General features: G+C 34.8%; 1 protein-coding gene across 5 annotated transcripts in view; it reads right to left on the bottom strand.

Moving 5' to 3' along the window:
* The window catches only part of Neo1 (neogenin 1), a 246,988-nt gene that overhangs the window by 105,701 nt on the left and 121,819 nt on the right, over window positions 1-19,468 (bottom strand). For all 5 annotated transcript variants that reach the window (XM_071608453.1, XM_071608454.1, XM_027925907.2 and 2 more), the window contains exon 6: window positions 1,862-2,016. In XM_071608453.1, the coding sequence (XP_071464554.1) occupies window positions 1,862-2,016 (155 nt within the window). The remainder of the gene's footprint in view (window positions 1-1,861; window positions 2,017-19,468) is intronic.

Here is a 19,468-nt window from a genome sequence, read left to right as displayed (position 1 = left end):
TGTTTGCAAACTTACATCTTTCTTTGGAAAAATACCTGGCAAACAATACAATGTGACTATGGATAAAGTCTCAATTAGTGAATTTAAGGTATTATTTTTCTAAAATTATCTGTAATTTCAATAGTTTAACAGATTAGACTACCATAAATTAAATGAAACTGTAAACATATGAGCTTTCCTTAAACTACAAAGCACTGCATGAATGTCAACTATTGCTACTTGCATACTAAATGTGGTATGTGCATGTGTATGGGTGTGTGTGTGTGTGAGTGTGTGTATATATATATATATATATATATATATATATACACTCACACACACACAATACCTTAATTTTATTTATTATTTATTATATTTTAATTTATTATTTTTTTATTTTTATTTTTATGTGGTGCTGAGGATCAAACTCAGTGCTTCACATGTGCTAGACGAGTACTGTACCACTGAACCACAACCCCAGCCCTATAAAAATGGTATTAAAATGTCTACAATAATGTGCAAATACTGATAAAATAAAAAATGCTAATTCAGGTTGTATTTTAATGTTAAATACTTATGAATTACTTTTTGTAACATGACATGAATTTCAAAAGTAGAAAATACTTTCTCTTTAAGAATGAATTACTGTGGCTGGGGTTGTGGCTCACGGGTAGAGCGCTTGCCTTACACATGTGAGGCACTGGGTTCGATCCTCAGCATCATATAAAAATAAAAATAAAAAAGACCCAAGATATTGGGTCTATGTGTAGCTAAAAAATATTTAAAAAAAAAGAATGAATTACTGCTTGGCGCAGTGGCACATGTCTGTAATCCCAGTGGCTCAGGAGACTGAGGCAAGAGGATCACCAGTTCAAAGCCAGCCTCAGCAAAAGCAAGGTGCTAGGAACTCAGTGAGACTCTGTGTCTAAATAAAATACAGAATAGGGCTTAGTGGTCGAGTGACCCTGAGTTTAATCCCTGGTAACCCCCGCAAAAAGAATGAATTACTTCTATGACAAATTTATAACAAGCTATTAAATCTTTAACAACTATAATTACTTCTGATATTTCTTATGAATGTCATGTATAAATCTTAAGGTATAACATTAATATTTATTATTACTTAAACTTGGATAATTTTTTTATTATAATGTTAGCTAATGATGATGTATTATTACTAGATAATGTCTACTAAACAGTTCATATATATACATATATAAAGTAAAAAGCAATTATGGCTTAAGATTCTTAATATATTTAGCACTTAAAATTTTTAACTGATACATAAAAATGTGCATATTTATGGGGTATCATGTGATAATGTACTTACTTTTTTAAAGAATCTTTCCTACTGTCACATAATTATCTGACATTAGGTCATCTTAATTTTGAAGGGTTTGGCATCAGTATATGACTTTTGGTTAAGTTTTTGTAGTCTATATATAATTACTGATATTTTTTCAAAGGAATCATCTTTCCACACTTTAAGGGACAGATTTCCACTCTGTGTATAAAAAGTTGTCAAGACAACTGGGAACACAACACAACACACACACACACACACACACACACACACAAATTATTCTCCAGGAAATGGCGGCAGCTATGTAAGAACACCAGACTGTTGGTAGACTCTTAAAAGTTTTTAGTTCAGTCACTGATTTGCTGATTTGACCTCACATAAGCTGTGAAAATACATTGTGATAAGCTTTCTCATCAGCCAATGAAGAAATTACATTCTATGCAAATTTTGCTATGAGTTTTCCATTTTTTCTTTGTTTGCAATATATACACTGGTATATATATAAGATAACATTTCTTGTGATTAAATTTAAAAATAGTGTTTTCAGAAATAAATGGACTTCTTTGAAAAAATACTTACTACAATTTTAAAGTAATCACTTGGGATAACCATATCCCCATTCTTGACCCACTTCACAGTTGGAGTTGGTTTCCCAGTCACTTCACATTCAAATACAATATCCATGGATTCATGAGCATATATATTAGCAGGCTGTTTCAGGAACTCAGGTTGGGCTTTAAAATAGAAAGGAAATTAAGAAATTAATGAAAATAAAAGTTATTCATATTTCAATCAAGGTATTATTGAAATTAAGAAAGTAAAAATAGGTAACTAGTCATATTTCAGCCAATTTTTTAAATCCCAGAATCCATGGGTTATTTACTTATTATTTAAAGTTCTCTTATATTGTTATAAAAGCATATAACCAATATATATTTAAAATACATGTTAAGAATACAATATCTTTAAAAATTAACTTTCTGGTAAAATAATTAACTTATAATGATAATTTCTGAGATATATACTGAGAAATATTTACTAGGTTGACTAAATTCAGGATCTCATACATGCTAGGCAACTGAAAATATGAATATTATAAGCTGTCTTAAAATGAATATTAAAGTATATTTCTCTGAGATTTATACTACTTTGGAAGAGCCATAATTAAAATTCAGAGTTTAAAAGATTGACATTATCTTCCTTTTTAGTCAGCTTGATGAACTACAACAACAACAAAAAGTAAACAAATGTCATTAGAGGCCTTAAATCACTCATGTAACACATTCATATTAGTAACATCCTTTATTACATGAAATGTTTTAGGATTATTATAGAAAACATATATGTACTTGTAAAACCCTGAATGATAGTATCTCTCTTTCCCCAAAGATGTAAATCACTGACCTATAAATAATACATTCATAAGATTTTTCATTAGAAAAGTTGAAATAGATCATCTAATCCAATTTCCTATCTAATGCTGTAATTTCCTATATAGCACCCTTAGCATAAGGTCTTACTGATCTCTATTTGAACATTTCAAATGACAAGCAACTCACTGTATCAAATGCAGCAAGCTCCACCATAGGCTAATTCTAGTAAATAACAATGATAACAGCAGCAGCTGAATTTACCAGTGAGTTAAAATGTGCCCAACCTGCTGGGATTTTGATTGAGACTGTGTTGAATTTGTGGCAACTTGACATTTTATTTTAACAACACTGTCTTCCTTTCCATGTACATGGTTTCTATCTCCAATTATTTAACACTTTGATTTCTTTCAATATTTTAGATTTCAGTAAACCTTGTTAAAACTTTGCTAGTTATGTCCCTATGTATTTAAAAAAATTGGGGGGATGCTACTTGAAATGGTACCTTAATCTGAAGGGGGTGTGCAAGGGATTAAATTCAGGATCTCATACATGCTAGGCAAGCTCTCTACCACTAAGCTACAACACTAGCTCTAAGACATTCCTAATTTCCAATTGCTCACTGCTAGTATGTAGAGGTGTAAAGAACTTGTGTTTACTGGCTTTTTATTCTGTGGCCACAGTAAACTCACTTAGTACTTCTATTAGTTTTTGTACAGACAAATTGGAATTATCTGCATAAAGAATCATTTTGCCTAGGAATGCTGATAGCTTTATTTCTTCATTTCCAATCTGCTTTTCCCTTTTGCACTTCCTAGAGAAGGGCATGCCCTAGAAAGAAGTCCAAATGAGCAATATAACTTAAGTAAATGAAGAATAAGACTACTGAGAGCACATACAACACCAGGCAAGTAGACCTTAAGAAACAACATACATTCACAATAATTTCAATCCAGAAAATATACTGATATTGAATTTGACTATGCTTCTAACATTGGCTAGCCATTTATTTTTCTGTGAATTTTCTATACAAGTACTCTGCCGTTTTTCAATTAGAGTGTTCACAATTTTCTTATATGTATATATAAGAACTTTTCATAAAATGCCAGTTTTAGATTAATAGCCTACCAAATCCAAATCCACCAGTCTTTGCAAAACTAGATGTGGAACTTTGCCAGCTGGTTCTTTGTTAATATACTGGAGGGGCACTGAATGACACGGCATAAAAAAGGGCTTATCTTTCAGGTTGGGGTGTGACTTTTTTTTCTTTTGTGTCTGGCATGGCTTCTAGAAGTTCTGCAGAAGATCCATTGTTGATCACCCTTCAGAAGTTTCTCCAGTTTACTTTACCAGGAGGCTTTCTGAGTACATCTCTGAACCACAACATTCCTATAACTAGTGTCTAGCACACCTGCTCTGGCTCATAACACTCTAGCAGTCAACTTTCTGTTCATCATCAGGAGGCCATTAGCATCCCAGCAAGTGGCTTTCTACAAACCAACCTGGACCTGTGGCATTCCAGCTGTGGATCAGCTTTGGCCCACTGATATGTCTTTGGGCAGCAGTTATTCTCTCCCCAACGAGGTCTGAATGGCAGGCCTGGAGGAGAGCTATCTTCCATTTTGTTTCTTTCCTTTTTTTAAATATGTATACTATATATAAAATGTTTAATATATATTTTAATGTATATATTTTTAATTAATTTGTTTATGTTTGTTTGTTTATTAATGTGGTGCTGAGGTGCAGGTGCCTCCTGCACCCTAGGCAAGGGCTCAACCACTGAGCTACAACCCAAGCCCCATCCATTTTGTTTCTTTTTGGATTCTCTCCCTCAGCTCAAGAGATAGTAGTAGCTAATGTTTACATTTACTATGTTTTTATTCTTCAGAGTTTTATTCATTTTAGTAAACATTTTACTCATTAATAATTCTTTATAGGGCTGGGGTTGTAGGGCAGTGGCAAAGTGCTTGTTTAGCACGTGTCTGGCCCTGGGTTCGATCCTCAGCACCACATAAAGAAAAAATAAATAAAATAAAGGTAGCATGTCCATTTACAACTTAAAAAAATATACACACACAAAAATAAATAATTCTTTTGTATTAAATTTTCCCTTTTAAAATGCCTGGTATGATTTCTGGCCCTTGACTGGATCCTGACTAATAAGGTGAACTACTAGAACCCCCTTGTCTATATGCCATCAATATTTCTTCTCAGTTTTCTCTTTTATCTATAACTTAAGGCATATATTACTCTACCAAAGTTTTAAAATTTTATGTAGTAAAATTTATAATATTTTTTTCATTTTGGTATCCATATTTCATTATTCTTTTTTAACTCCAAAAAGATTTCCTTGCTTCTATATAACATTTTCTTTCAGTATTTCTATGAAATAATCTAATCCACCTGTGTTTTTCTAAATGGAAAGCTTAGTAGTCCCCACTAAGAGCAAATGATTTAAAAGTTAATAATAAAAGCCTATGTGCTAAAGGGGTTTATTTCTGATACTAGCTGGTTTCACTCATCTGTCTATTCTAATACTAGAACCATAAAGTTACTGTAACTATGCAAAATGTTTTACTATTTGGTAGAACAAATACTCTACTTTTATTCCTTTACTTCCTCAAAAATTCCCTAACATGTTTATTTAGCCCCCTTCCAATAAATTTAGATGCAGCTTAGGTTTTCACTGTTCCTTCTCAAAGCAAACATAAAAAAGAACAATCTGGAGTTTTCATTCAAATGGCAATAAATTGTAAGAAAAATAAATATTTGCAATCCTGAGTCTTCCTCTTTAATAATTAAAGTTATGTTAAATAATCTTGTGTTAAAGAAACTTCATAGAGGCCACTGATTTGTCCTGAGCTACCGCATTAGGACCCAACAGACCAAACCAAAATGGATTCACTCATGCTAAGGTTCTATCACATCAAACTGACACTAGTTTGTCTATCTGACTTTTTGAGAAATTGGAAGAGACAGATAATAGCCAAATACTTACATGTGCCAATTTTAGCTTGCATGATAAGGAAACCTCCTCTGCTTTAACCCTTACAAGAAAAGTAACATGTAGTAACTTGGTGTTAAACAATATGCTCTTTGTATTATGCTTTTTCCTTGTTTCTGCTCAAGCTACTTTATAAAAACCGATTTTTCTACCATGCCCAGTGTAGCATTTATCTATTCTTTAAATGAGATGCTGCCTGATTCATAAATCATTAATAAAAGGTAATGGGATCATTTAACTAAATTTATTTAAATTTTGTCTTTTGACTCTTACATATTTATTTTTCAGTAAAAATTTACTGTAAGACATTTCTAATGACTAGTAGGAAACCTAGAATTGAGTTCTGCCTCTAAACAGGGATTGTACTACACAGAGATTTAAAGACCATGGGTTTCAGTTTGCTCTTGTACTAAGTAAGTACAATAAGCTTCTCTACGCTATTCCTAAGTACACTAAAATCTTTAACCACTGTGATTTTATCATTTCAGTTTGTATATTTAATATATGATAACAGCTAACATCTATGATTGCTTTCTACTTATTAACATTTATTTCCCCCTAAAAACCCTATTATTTAGGTATTATTATATGATTTCCACTTTACAAAGGCACTAATACACTGAGAGACTAAGTAACTCTGTAGGGTTATACAGATTTGTGACAGATCTGGATTTTGAACCTAGGAAGCCTAACTCCAAAATCTGTTTTTTAAAACACAAACAAACAATGTTTTATTTCATACAAGAGTATAAAATAATAATATCCCATGTATTTGTTAGGTTGCTTCAACAATTATCAACACAGCATCAATACTGATTTATCTATACCCAAAATCCATCTCATTCCTTGCTGCTATCCCTCCCAGATTCTTTTGAAAGCAAAATTCAGGTACTATATATCATTTCATATATAAATATTCAAGAGCCTCTATAAGTCAAGAACTCCCATTTCTAAACATACTTGTAATATCATCGTCAGGCTGGTATCCAAAATAATTTCTTAATATCACCAATTATTCAGTCCAAGTTCATATTTTACTAATTTGCCTATCTTTTTTAAAAAATGTTTATTTTTTAGTTGTAGTTGGACACAATACCTTTTTTATTTTTTAATGTGGTGCTGAGGATCAAACTCAGGGCCTCACACATGCTAGGCAAGCACTCTATTGCTGAGCCACAACTGCAGCCCCTAATTCGCCTATGTTTTAAAAACTGATTTATTTTATTTGAATTGGGCAAAGAAGGTGTATTCACATATTAATTTGTTAAAGTTTCTTTTAATTCATGGGTTCCTTCTTTATCTCTTACTTTTCTTTGTAATTTGTTTGTTCAGAAACCAAGTCATTTGTCCTGTGGAGTTTGGTGGAGTCCATCTTCTGCTGACTTCATTGCGATGGTGGTATTTAACATGCTCACTGTACTAAATGTAGACACTTGTGAGTCAGCTCATTCCCCTCTGCCCACCAAGACCTCTTCATAGGCAGTTCCACGTGCTTCCATCTGGATGTTCGTAACTGAGTGTCTCCTTTTTGTAATGTTAACAGCCTTTGATAATTACTCTTTTACAAAATACTAATATTCCACCATTCTTTCTATTGAGAAACATCCCCTCAATTATTTATTATATTTCCTCAATTAATTAATAGGATAACCTTCCGATTATCCGGTTATCCTAAAGTACAGTTATTATAAAAGGGCAGGATAAATGCTTGATTCTTTCTCCATAGTTTTCTATGATTTGTTTTTCTAATATCCTCACCCTAAGTTGATCACTAAGGATTTCTTTTTTGTTATTTGGTTGCTCAAAACATTACAATGATCTTGACATATCATATATTATACATTTGATTCAAATGGGGTATGAATTTTTATTTTTACCACGTATACAAATTGCAGGATCACATTGGTTATACTTCCAATGCAAGTATACTTCCATTGGTTATACTTGCCATTCTAATGTCTGTTGTATTATACTGCCTTTCTTATCCCCTTCCTATCCCCGCTCCCCTCTCCTCCCCTTCCATCACCTCTCTCTACCCCAACTACTGTAACTCATTTCTCTTTTTCCCCCTTTCCCCTCACATCCTCCTATATGTAAATTTTGTATAACAATGAGGGTCTCCTTCCATCTTCCGTGCAATTCCCCTTCTCTCTCCCATTCCCTCCCACCTCTCGTCCCTGCTTAATGGTAATCTTCTTCTCATGCTCTTCCTCCCTGTTCTGTTTTGAGTCGTCCTCCTTATATCAAAGAAGACATTCAGCATTTGTTTTTTAGGGATTGGCTACCTTAGCATAATCTGCTCTAATGCCATCCATTTCCCTGCAAATGCCATGATTTTGTTATTTTTTAGTGCTGAGTAATATTCCATTATGTATAAATGTCACTTTTTTTATCCATTCATCTATTGAAGGGCATCTGGGTTGGTTCCACAGTCTATTGTGAATTGTGCTGCTATGAACATTGATGTAGCTGTATCTCTGTAGTATGCTCTTTTTAGGTCTTTGGGGAATAGTCCGAGAAGGGGAATAGCTGGGTCAAATAGTGGTTCCATTCCCAGCTTTCCAAGGAATCTCCATAATGCTTTCCAAATTGGCCACACCAATTTGCAGTCCCACCAGCAATGTACAAGTGTACCCTTTTCCCCACATCCTCGCCAGCACTTGTTGTTGTTTGACTTCATAATGGCTGCCATTCTTACTGGAGTGAGATGGTATCTTACAGTGGTTTTAATTTGCATTTCTCTGAGTGCTAGAAATGGTGAGCATTTTTTTGTATATTTGTTGATTGATTGTATATCCTTGTCTGAGAAGTGTCTGTTCAGATCCTTGGCCCATTTGTTGATTGGGTTATTTGTTTTCTTATTGTTTAATTTTTTGAGTTCTTTGTATACTCTGGATATTAGGGCTCTATCTGAAGTGTGAGGGGTAAAAATTTGTTCCCAGGATGTAGGCTCCCTACTTACCTCTCTTATTGTTTCTCTTGCTGAGAAAAAACTTTTTAGTTTGAGTAGGTCCCATTTGTTGATTCTTGATTTTAACTCTTGTGCTATGGGTGTCCTATTAAGGAATTTGGAGCCCGACCCCACCAGATGGAGATTAGAGCCAACTTTTTCTTCTATCAGACGCAGAGTTTCTGGTTTGATCCCTAGCTCCTTGATCCATTTTGAGTTAACTTTTGTGCATGGCGAGAAAAAGGGATTCAGTTTCATTTTGTTGCATATGGATTTCCAGTTCTTCCAGCACCATTTGTTGAAGATGCTATCCTTTCTCCATTGCATGCTTTTAGCACCTTTGTCTAATTATAAGGTAGTTGTAATTTTGTGGATTGGTCTCTGTGTCTTCTATTCTGTACCATTGGTCTACCCGCCTGTTTTGGTACTAGTACCATGCTGTTTTTGTTACTATTGCTCTGTAGTATAGTTTAAAGTCTGGTCTCGCTATACCGCCTGTTTCACTCTTCCTGCTTAGAATTGCTTTTGCTATTCTGGGTCTTTTATTTTTACAGATGAATTTCATGATTGCTTTTTCTATTTCTTCGAGAAATACCATTGGGATTTTGATTAGCATTGCATTAAACCTATAGAGTACTTTTGGTAATGTTGCCATTTTAATGATTAGTTCTGCCTATCCATGAACAGGATATATCTTTCCATCTTCTAAGGTCTTCTTCTATTTCTCTCTTTAGGGTTCTGTAGTTTTCATTGTATAAGTCTTTCACCTCTTTTGTTAGGTTGATTCCCAAGTATTTTATTTTTTTGAGGATATTGTGAATGGGTGGTTGTCCTCAATTTTTTTAGTTGTTGATGTATCTTTATTTCTTATTTATTTATTTATATATGGTGCAGAGGATCCAACTCAGTGCCTCACACATGTCAGGCAAGTGCTCTGTCACTGAGCTCTACCCCAGCCCCTCTTTCTTTTCTTTTTTTTAAAGCATCATTATGTGTTCCGGGTTTAAAATATATTTGGTTTGTTTCAATTCACTCAAGTAATTATTATTTTAGTTACAAAATCATCCCATCTTTGATCAATGAAGGGAAGGCTGAGCTTGCTGGAAGCAGGTCATATCAGTGTTGTCTTATATGACTCTAATGATCTTCAGTATTTTCTGTTCACTGTTTTAAGGCCCTTTTCATGGACAAAGGCAGCAATTCTGTATTTTTAAAATATAAGCTTCAACATGACTTACTAATTAAATTTAAGACTATAATTTTTAACTGAGTCTTAAATTTACAATTTTATCTCCTTTCTTTCCTGACAAAAAATTCTGCTCTCAATGACACTAACATACTCACTCATTTGTTTTATCTTACACCTTCTTTTTATTTATTTATTTGTTTGTTTATTTATTTATTATTGTTGGACACAATACCTTTATTTTATTTATTTATTTTTATGTGGTGCTGAGGATTGAATGCAGGGCCTCACACATGCTAGGCAAGTGCTCTACCGCTGAGCCACAACCCCAGCCCTATCTTACACCTTCTTAGTCTCAGAATAAACATTTCCACCTAGAACATAACAGAAAACAACTGCAAACTTTTGCAGTTCTTTTTAACCTGAGAGTACCTCTCTTTAGGTATATGTAGACCAATTACTATTTTATTTTGAATATTAACTTTCAATTCAAATTGTAACTTTCCATGTGGCTATACTGCAAACTAGATATACACCTAGAGTAATTTGTTTCATTTTTATTTCCCATTCTCAGGAATTACTTGGCAAATTTTTAAATCTATGAAAAACAAGATATATTCAAATAAGGCTAACTTCTAATCCTGTTTTTCCTGTCCTATGTCCCTATAAGGAACCATTTAATTTTTATAGTTTATCTTATCATTTTAAAAATTATAACCAACATACACACACACACATACACAATCACACAATTTATCTTCATCTCTCTTTATATTATAAATGGCAGCATGCTAATTTTTTCCTACTACCAAAGCCTATGCCAATAACTAAGATAGGTCCCTTTATTAAAGAACTGACAAATTCCTGAGCCCCTGGGACTGGGCTCCTCCTGCTGAGGCTGAGTAAATAATTCTGGAAAAGAACAAAATCCTCTTTTTAAAAAGTCAAATTAATATAATTTTAGCATGTCCTTTTAGTAAACAGTCTTTCAAAGGCTATTAGAAAAATCATAAACAATGTTCATCATTTACTTTTCCCTTTCATAAATTGTAAAATAATGCCTTTAAAATGTTCTCTGGATTTTAACTACTCTGAAGATAGTATTCACACCAATTAAACACAATGTAAGAGCAGATGTTTGTGGTTGGGAAGTTAAATGGATAACCAGAGAACAAATGAGTCAATTACCATAAGAAAATAAATGTTGTAATGGAAGATTATGCATTTCATTACTGAAGAGATAATTAAGCTTCAAATTCTGACAGCTTCCTATCTCTTTTAATGCCATCATTATTACAAGAGTAATTTTAATTGCTAAATATACAAGTAGAATTTGATACTAAAACAAATTATACTTGCAAAATTCTTTTACTAGAAACATCACTTAATTTCCGTCATTGTTATATAATGCTGGAAATTGCCACTCAAACAGAAAATAATATAGGCCCAACACCAATGTTTCAAGGTTACTTTACTATGTTGTGATTTTGAAGATAATAATTTTGTTTATATTATCTCTGAAATGTTGGAGTTTCTATTGTTTGATTTTAAGTTCATAAGTATTGAAATTCTTATTACACACTTTAAGTAGAGAAATAAAGCAATTCTGGCCATTTGGGCTTCAATGCACATTTGATGTTCTTAAGCTTTTTTTCTGTAATTCACAAACTGACATCTTAGTTCTTGAAAAAAAATTTAAAAACAAAAATAAATAAAAATTTCATATTTAACAGGCCAAAATTCCCTCAGGGAAATTAACAGTTTAATCACAAGTTTGCTATAGGTACTGGTTCCTATAGCATACAAAAATATACTAGAACCCTCTAACATTGAGAGAAAGCTTCCCAATGAAGATAAACAGTTTCTTCAGTAATCTCCAGGAATATTCCTTGATCCCATAGGCCTCACAGTGACATGGGAACTGTGAATTATAATATACTGCATTTGCTGGTGCTATTTTTATACACCTAAGCAACAGCTCTGCTGCACAATAACAAACAAAATATGCAACTTCAAGGGCTGGGGCTGGGACTCAGTGGTAGTTCACTTGCCTAGCATGTGTGAGGCACTGAGTTTATTTTATATAAATAAATACATAAAGTCCATTGACAACTAAGAAAATATTTTTTTTTTAAATATGCAACTTCATTAAAAAAAAAAAAATTTTTCTTAAAGAACATTTGCAGGATCCATAGGCCCCATTTCTCTCTATTTCTAGTCCCTGAAAGCATGCCCTGTTTATCACTGAAGCAACAGTGGCATAAACCATAACCGTTGCTCAAGACTTTAGTTGAATATAAGTGGGATAAATTCCAACATTTTCATTAATCAGCACTATCACAGAGTTAAATATTAAGGAGCTGGGGCTGCGTCTCAAGTGATAGAGTGCTTGCCTAGCACATGTGAGGCACTGGGTCCGATCCTCAGCACTACATAAAAATAAAATAAAGATTAAAAAAAAAGAAATAGACATTAAGGATAAGAAAATTTTTCAAGAATTCTCAAGTTTCTCAAGAATTCAATGTTTTATACTATTAGTTTTCTATAAATCTACTTCTTGGGAATCTGAGTTTTCTGCATAAGTTTTAAATGTGTAAAATACTGTAAAATCTTAATTGCCATGTAACTTTAGCACCCATATTTACGCTCATGTTTACAAGCTGGATTTGTGATCACAGAATTACAATACAATATTTTTCAAATTTGAGGTCTCAGGGTCTATAGCTCTTACATTTGAAAAACTACACATTATATTTAATTTTAAAAGTTCCCCCAAGCCTTCATTAAATATAGATTTCCCTTCCATAACAAGATAAAATATAGTTAGTCTTTGCTATAGTGTTGAATTATATGTACTACATTTTGTTTATACATTCACATATCACTGGTTGCTCCTACATTTTGGCTATTGTGAATAACGTTACTGTGAAGTGTAAAATATCTCTTTAAGACCTTGCTTCCAATGCTTTTGAATTGTTGGATGGAATGGTAATTATATATGTATATTTTATTTTCTGAGAAACCACCACACTATTGTCAACAGCAGCTATACTTCTGGCTTAGGGTCAACCCTAAGTACAAAAAGGTTCTAATTTCTTCATATTCTTTTCAACACTTGCTTTTTTTTGTTTTTTGAAACAGGACATCCAAACGGGTGTAAGTTTTTCATCACTGTATCATTTGATTTTTTTTTTAAGTTTTAGTTGTTGACGGACCTTTATTAATTTATATGTGGTGCTGAGAATTGAACCCAGTGCCTCACACATGTTAGGCAAGCACTCTATCACTGAGCCACAACCTCAGCCCCATGTTCCATTTGATTTTTTACTATATTTGTGCATTACCTATTTAAGAAAATTTTATTCATTACTGGATGGTTTGGGTTTGTCTACTCTCTGCTTCTCCCTAATTTTCTTTCTGTTGGTTAGGTTTGTTAACTGAGGGTACCTTTTGCTTTCTTTCTTTTCTCCATCTCTTTACTTTCCTTTTCAGCATTGTCAAATTTAAAATGTTGAGCAATATTCATTCTGGAAGGTTTAACCAAGCCTCAAACCACGTGACAATACTAGCCTCCCCAGAGATAAACAATTATTAATATTTTTGATGTGTGAAGTTTCCAAATATTTTGTTTTAAAAACACATAAAACAACTGTTTTTTTTTTTTTAAATATCAACTGGATCAACCATAATACTTTCCTGCAACCTGCGTCTCTCTCTTAAAAACTTTATATATCAGTACATATATAGGTACTTCTTCTTTAATAGCAAAGTGATACATGACTATGTCATAATTTAAACTTTTTAATGGATATAAAAAAGTTACTTTGATTTTTTCTATTACAGGTAAAGCATCCTTTTATATCATCTTTGTATACATGTGCAAGAGCTTGGAAGAACAGATTTCTAGAGGTAATAAGCAGATGAAGGAGTTTTCGTATTTTAAATTTTGATAAACAGAGTCTGTGGATCCAACATGGCGGCAAGTGGGGAAGCAGCGCTTTCAGTACCTCCTCAATAACGGGGTCAGAGAGACGCATTGATACGCTTAGATTCGACCTGCTGAGAAACTCCTAGCAAAATTTCACTGAAGAGAGACCGGCCGGGAATTGGTAGGATTTTTGGAGGTGACAGTTTGCCCCAGACGAGTGAATCTCCGCCACGCTGCGCAGAGGTCCAGAACTGCCAGCTGCTGCCCGTGCGACTCGGCGACCGTCAGCTGCTCGCCCGCGGCCCCTGCGACTGGGTGGCTAGCCTCCGAGGCACAGCGCAGCAGGAGCAGCGCAGGGACTCTAGGAAGAGGTCTCTCGCCAAGCTTTCATGAAATAGCAAACTGGGAGCTGAAACCAACCAGAGAGACACCAGTCCCACCCCTCCCTTCGGACACTCCGGCAAGGAGCCTGGGGCCCGCCATAGCAGAGAGGTGATGTCACCGGAGTTCAGCCGACGGAATTCCTTCCCAGGGGAATCCACTTTAGCAGGTGTGTGACTCCCACCCCCTCCAGATACAAGCAGCCAGGAAAACTTGGGAATCTCTCCGGGGGTGTGCCTGTAGGGAAGCAGAGGGGATTCCCGATCCCCAACTCCCCTTACCACCAGCGATGACACCCAAGGTCTTAGCCTCCAGTTTCTGGGGGCGTGCCCACCAAAGGGGTCCGGAAAAATTAAACTGTTGGTTCCCAGATCACCGCACCATAGCACTGGGGCTTAGATGAATGACAGAGACGGTGTTCAGTCGTTCGGGATATAGGACACGCGGTGGGGCTGCAAGTGTAATCAGATCCTTGGGGAACCGCCTCTGGTGAACAGGACCTGGCTGGCTGGCTGGCAGGAGAAGGGGGGGAGGGGCTGGAGATGTGAAACGGCTCTGGACTAAGAGGATTGAGAGACTCCCAAGAGCCGCCTTACAGGGATTGCTGTCGGCACATAGAGGGCAGAAACTCAGCTCGGAGGGCACAGCTCAGCCTACTGGAAGAGAAGAAAATGGATTTCTAAGACTTCAATTTTTTCTTTCTTTTTTTTTCTCTCTTTGTTCTTTTCTCCCTCTTTCTTTCTTTCTCTCTCTCTATCTCTCTCTTTCTTTCTTTCCTGTTTCAAGTTTTATTATTCTTTCCATTCTCCTCTAACTTATCTATCTCTCTCTCCTAATTTCTTTTTAAGAGCATCTTCCTTCCCTTACCCCACAACTTTCATCACAAGCATTATGTCTTCCATTACGTGTAATTGTCTAAATGAAAATAGGTGAATGTTTCGAGGCTGTCTATAGGGCTCCTAAATACCTAGCTACTACCAAACACCCTGATCCAATCGCCTGTTAATATCCCCCTTCAGTAGAGCAATCTTCTAAAGTAGCCAAGACATACTAACCCTCATACCATCATAGCACCTAACCTAAACATAAAGTCGTAAGAACAAACAACAAATCACATATGCATACAGAATCTGGAAGCCTTTTATGAATTGAATGAATCAGCTTTAAAGTACAATAAAGCCCAACATTTCTAAGCATAGTCTCCCATCACAAAGGAGAGACAACAGAGATATACAAAACCAAAACAAATTTATAGGAGAAAGCAGAAACACAGCAGTCAAACAGAGCTGGAAAGTAACGTGAACAACATGAAAAAACAAGGGAAAAAAAGGATTACAAACAATGCAGGACAACTTAAATCTACAGGAGGACCTAGAGGCATCAGAAAAATGGACAGAGAAAGAACTCAAGGCATACCTAACTCAGATGGAACGGAATATTAGAGAAGACATGAGACAGCAAGTCCAAGCAATGAAAGTATATTTTGAAAACGAATTAAATAAACAAATTCAAATGGCAAAGAACGAGCTCTACCAGGAGAGAGAGATATAAAAAAAAAAATCAAACAGTAATCCTAGAAATGCAGAAAACCATAAACCAAATTAAAAACTCAAACGAGAATATTACAAATAGACTAGATCAAGTAGAAGTCAGAACATCAGATAATGAAGATAAAGTTTATCAACTTGAAAAGAATATAGTCAACCCAGAAAGAATGCTTAAAACTCAGAGCAATCTATCCAAGAGATATGGGATGTCATAAAAAAACCAAATGTGAGAGTCATTGGGATAGAAGAAGGTATAGAGGTTCAAACCAAAGGAATGGGCAACCTATTAAATGAAATAATCCTAGAAAACTTCCCAGATATGAAAGATGGAATGGATTGCCAAATCCTGGAAGCCTACAGGACCCCAAACATTCAAAACCGTAATAGACCAACTCCAAGACACATAATTATGAAGATATCCGACATACAGAACAAGGAGAGAATATTAAAAGCTACGAGAGAAAGGAGGCAGATTACATTCAGGGGTAAACCAATTAGGTTAACGGCTGATTTTTCATCACAGACGTTGAAAGCGAGAAGATCCTGGAACAACGTATTTCAAACACTGAAAAATAATGGATTCCAACCAAGAATACTGTATCCAGCAAAATTAAGCTTCAGATTTGACAATGAAATTAAAATATTTCACGATAAACAAAAGTTAAAAGAATTTGCAGCCAGAAAACCAGCCCTGCAAGGCATTTTGAGCAAAATACTACAAGAACAGGAATTGAAAAACAGCACCCAAAACTAACAGTGGGAGGTATCTCAGTAAAGGGGGAGAAAAATAACCAAAGAGGAAAAACTAGCCAAACTAAAATAAATAAATAAATAAACATGACTGGAAGTACAAACCATATTTCAATAGTAACCTTAAATGTTAATGGCTTAAATTTACCAATCAAGAGACATAGGCTAGTAACCTGGATTGAAAAAACAGATCCAACAATATGCTGCCTTCAGGAGACTCATATGATAGGAAAAGACATACACAGGCTGAAGGTGAAAGGTTGGGAAAAATCATACCACTCACGTGGCCCTCGGAAGCAAGCAGGAGAGGCCATACGCATATCGAATAAAATCAACTTCAAACCTAAGTTAATCAAAAGGGATAAAGAAGGACACTATATCCTGTTAAAAGGAACTATCCACCAACAAGACATAACAATTATCAATATGTATGCACCAAACAATGGTGCTGCAACGTACATAAAACAAACTCTCCTCAAGTTCAAGAGTCAAATAGACCACAACACAATAATTATGGGTGAATTCAACACACCACTCTCTCTCCATTAGACAGATTCTCCAGACAAAAGCTGAATAAAGAAACTATAGAACTCAATAACACAATCAATAACCTAGACTTAAATGACATATATAGAATATATCAACCATCATCAAATGGATACACGTTCTTCTCAGCAGCACATAGATCTTACTCAAAGATAGACCATATATTATGCCATAGGGCAACTCTTAGTAAATATAAAGGTGTGGAGATAATACCATGCACCTTATCTGATCATAATGGAATGAAACTGGAAATCAATAATAAAAGAAGGAAGGAAAAATCCTGCATCACCTGGTAAATGAACAATATGTTACTGAATGATCAATGGGTTACAGAAGACATAAAGGAGGAAATCAAAAAATTCTTAGACATAAACGACAATACAGACACAACATACCGGAATCTATGGGACACAATGAAAGCAGTTTTAAGAGGGAAATTCATTTCCTGGAGATCATTCCTCAAAAAAAGAAAAAACCAACAAATAAATGAACTCACACTTCATCTCAAAATCCTAGAAAAGGAAGAGCAAAACAACAGCAAATGTAGGAGAAGACAAGAAATAATTAAAATCAGAGCGGAAATCAATGAAATTGAAACAAAAAAAAAACCATTGAAAAAATTGATAAAACTAAAAGTTGGTTGTTCGAAAAAATAAATAAGATCGACAGACCCTTAGCCATGCTAATGAAGAGAAGAAGAGACAAAACTCAAATAACTAACATACGGGATGAAAAAGGCAATATCACAACGGACACTACAGAAATACAGAAGATAATTAGAAAGTATTTTGAAATCCTATATTCCAATAAAATAGAAGATAGTGAAGATGTCGATAAATTTCTTAAGTCATATGATCTGCCCAGATTGAGTCAGGAAGACACACACAATTTAAACAGACCAATAACAAAGGAAGAAATAGAAGAAGCCATCAAAAGACTACCAACCAAGAAAAGCCCTGGACCGGATGGGTATACAGCGGAGTTTTACAAAACCTTCAAACAAGAATTAATACCGATACTTTTCAAGCTATTTCAAGAAACAGAAAAAGAAGGAGCTCTTCCAAATTCATTCTATGAGGCCACCGTCAACCTGATCCCGAAACCAGACAAAGACACTTCAAAGAAAGAAAACTACACACCAATATCTCTAATGAACCTAGATGCAAAAATTCTCAATAAAATCCTGGCAAATCGAATACAAAACCATATCAAAAAAATTGTGCACCATGATCAAGTAGGATTCATCCCTGGGATGCAAGGCTGGTTCAATATATGGAAATCAATAAATGTTATTCACCACATCAATAGACTTAAAGGTAAGAACCATATGATCGTCTCGATAGATGCAGAAAAAGCATTCGACAAAGTACAGCATCCCTTTATGTTCAAAACACTAGAAAAACTAGGGATAACAGGAACTTACCTCAACATTGTAAAAGCAATCTATGCTAAGCCTCAGGCTAGCATCATTCTAAATGGAGAAAAACTGAAGGCATTCCCTCTAAAATCTGGAACAAGACAGGGATGCCCTCTCTCACCACTTCTATTCAATTTAGTTCTTGAAATACTAGCCAGAGCAATTAGACAGACAAAAGAAATTAAAGGCATAAAAATAAGAAAAGAAGAACTTAAATTATCACTATTTGCGGAAGATATGATTCTATACCTAGAAGACCCAAAAGGGTCTACAAAGAAACTACTAGAACTAATAAATGAATTCAGCAAAGTGGCAGGATATAAAATCAACATGCATAAATCAAAGGCATTCCTGTATAACAGCAACAAAACTTCTGAAATGGAAATGAGGAAAACTACTCCATTCACAACATCCTCAAAAAAAATAAAATACTTGGGAATCAACCTAACAAAAGAGGTGAAAGATTTATACAATGAAAACTACAGAACCCTAAAGAGAGAAATAGATGAAGATCTTAGAAGATGGAAAAATATACCCTGTTCATGGATAGGCAGAACTAACATCATCAAAATGGTGATATTACCCAAGGTTCTCTACAGGTTCAATGCAATGCCAATCAAAATCCCAACGGCATTTCTTGTAGAAATAGATAAAGCAATCATGAAATTCATATGGAAAAACAAAAGACCCAGAATAGCAAAAGCAATTCTAAGCAGGAAGTGTGAATCTGGAGGTATAGCGATACCAGATTTCAAACTGTACTACAGCGCAATAGTAACAAAAACAGCATGGTACTGGTACCAAAACAGGCAGGTGGACCAATGGTACAGAATAGAGGACACAGAGACCAATCCACAAAATTACAACTTTCTTATATTTGATAAAGGGGCTAAAAGCATGCAATGGAGGAAGGATAGCATCTTCAACAAATGGTGCTGGGAAAACTGGAAATCCATATGCAACAAAATGAAGCTGAACCCCTTTCTCTCGCCATGCACAAAATGGATCAAAGAGCTTAATATCAAATCAGAGACTCTGCATCTGATAGAAGAAAAAGTTGGCTCCGATCTACATATTGTGGGGTCGGGCTCCAAATTCCTTAATAGG

The sequence above is a fragment of the Marmota flaviventris genome, chromosome 2 (genome assembly GCF_047511675.1).
Source record: "Marmota flaviventris isolate mMarFla1 chromosome 2, mMarFla1.hap1, whole genome shotgun sequence".
NCBI classification, from domain to species: Eukaryota; Metazoa; Chordata; class Mammalia; order Rodentia; family Sciuridae; genus Marmota; species Marmota flaviventris.
This window is presented reverse-complemented; position numbering and strand designations above follow the sequence as displayed.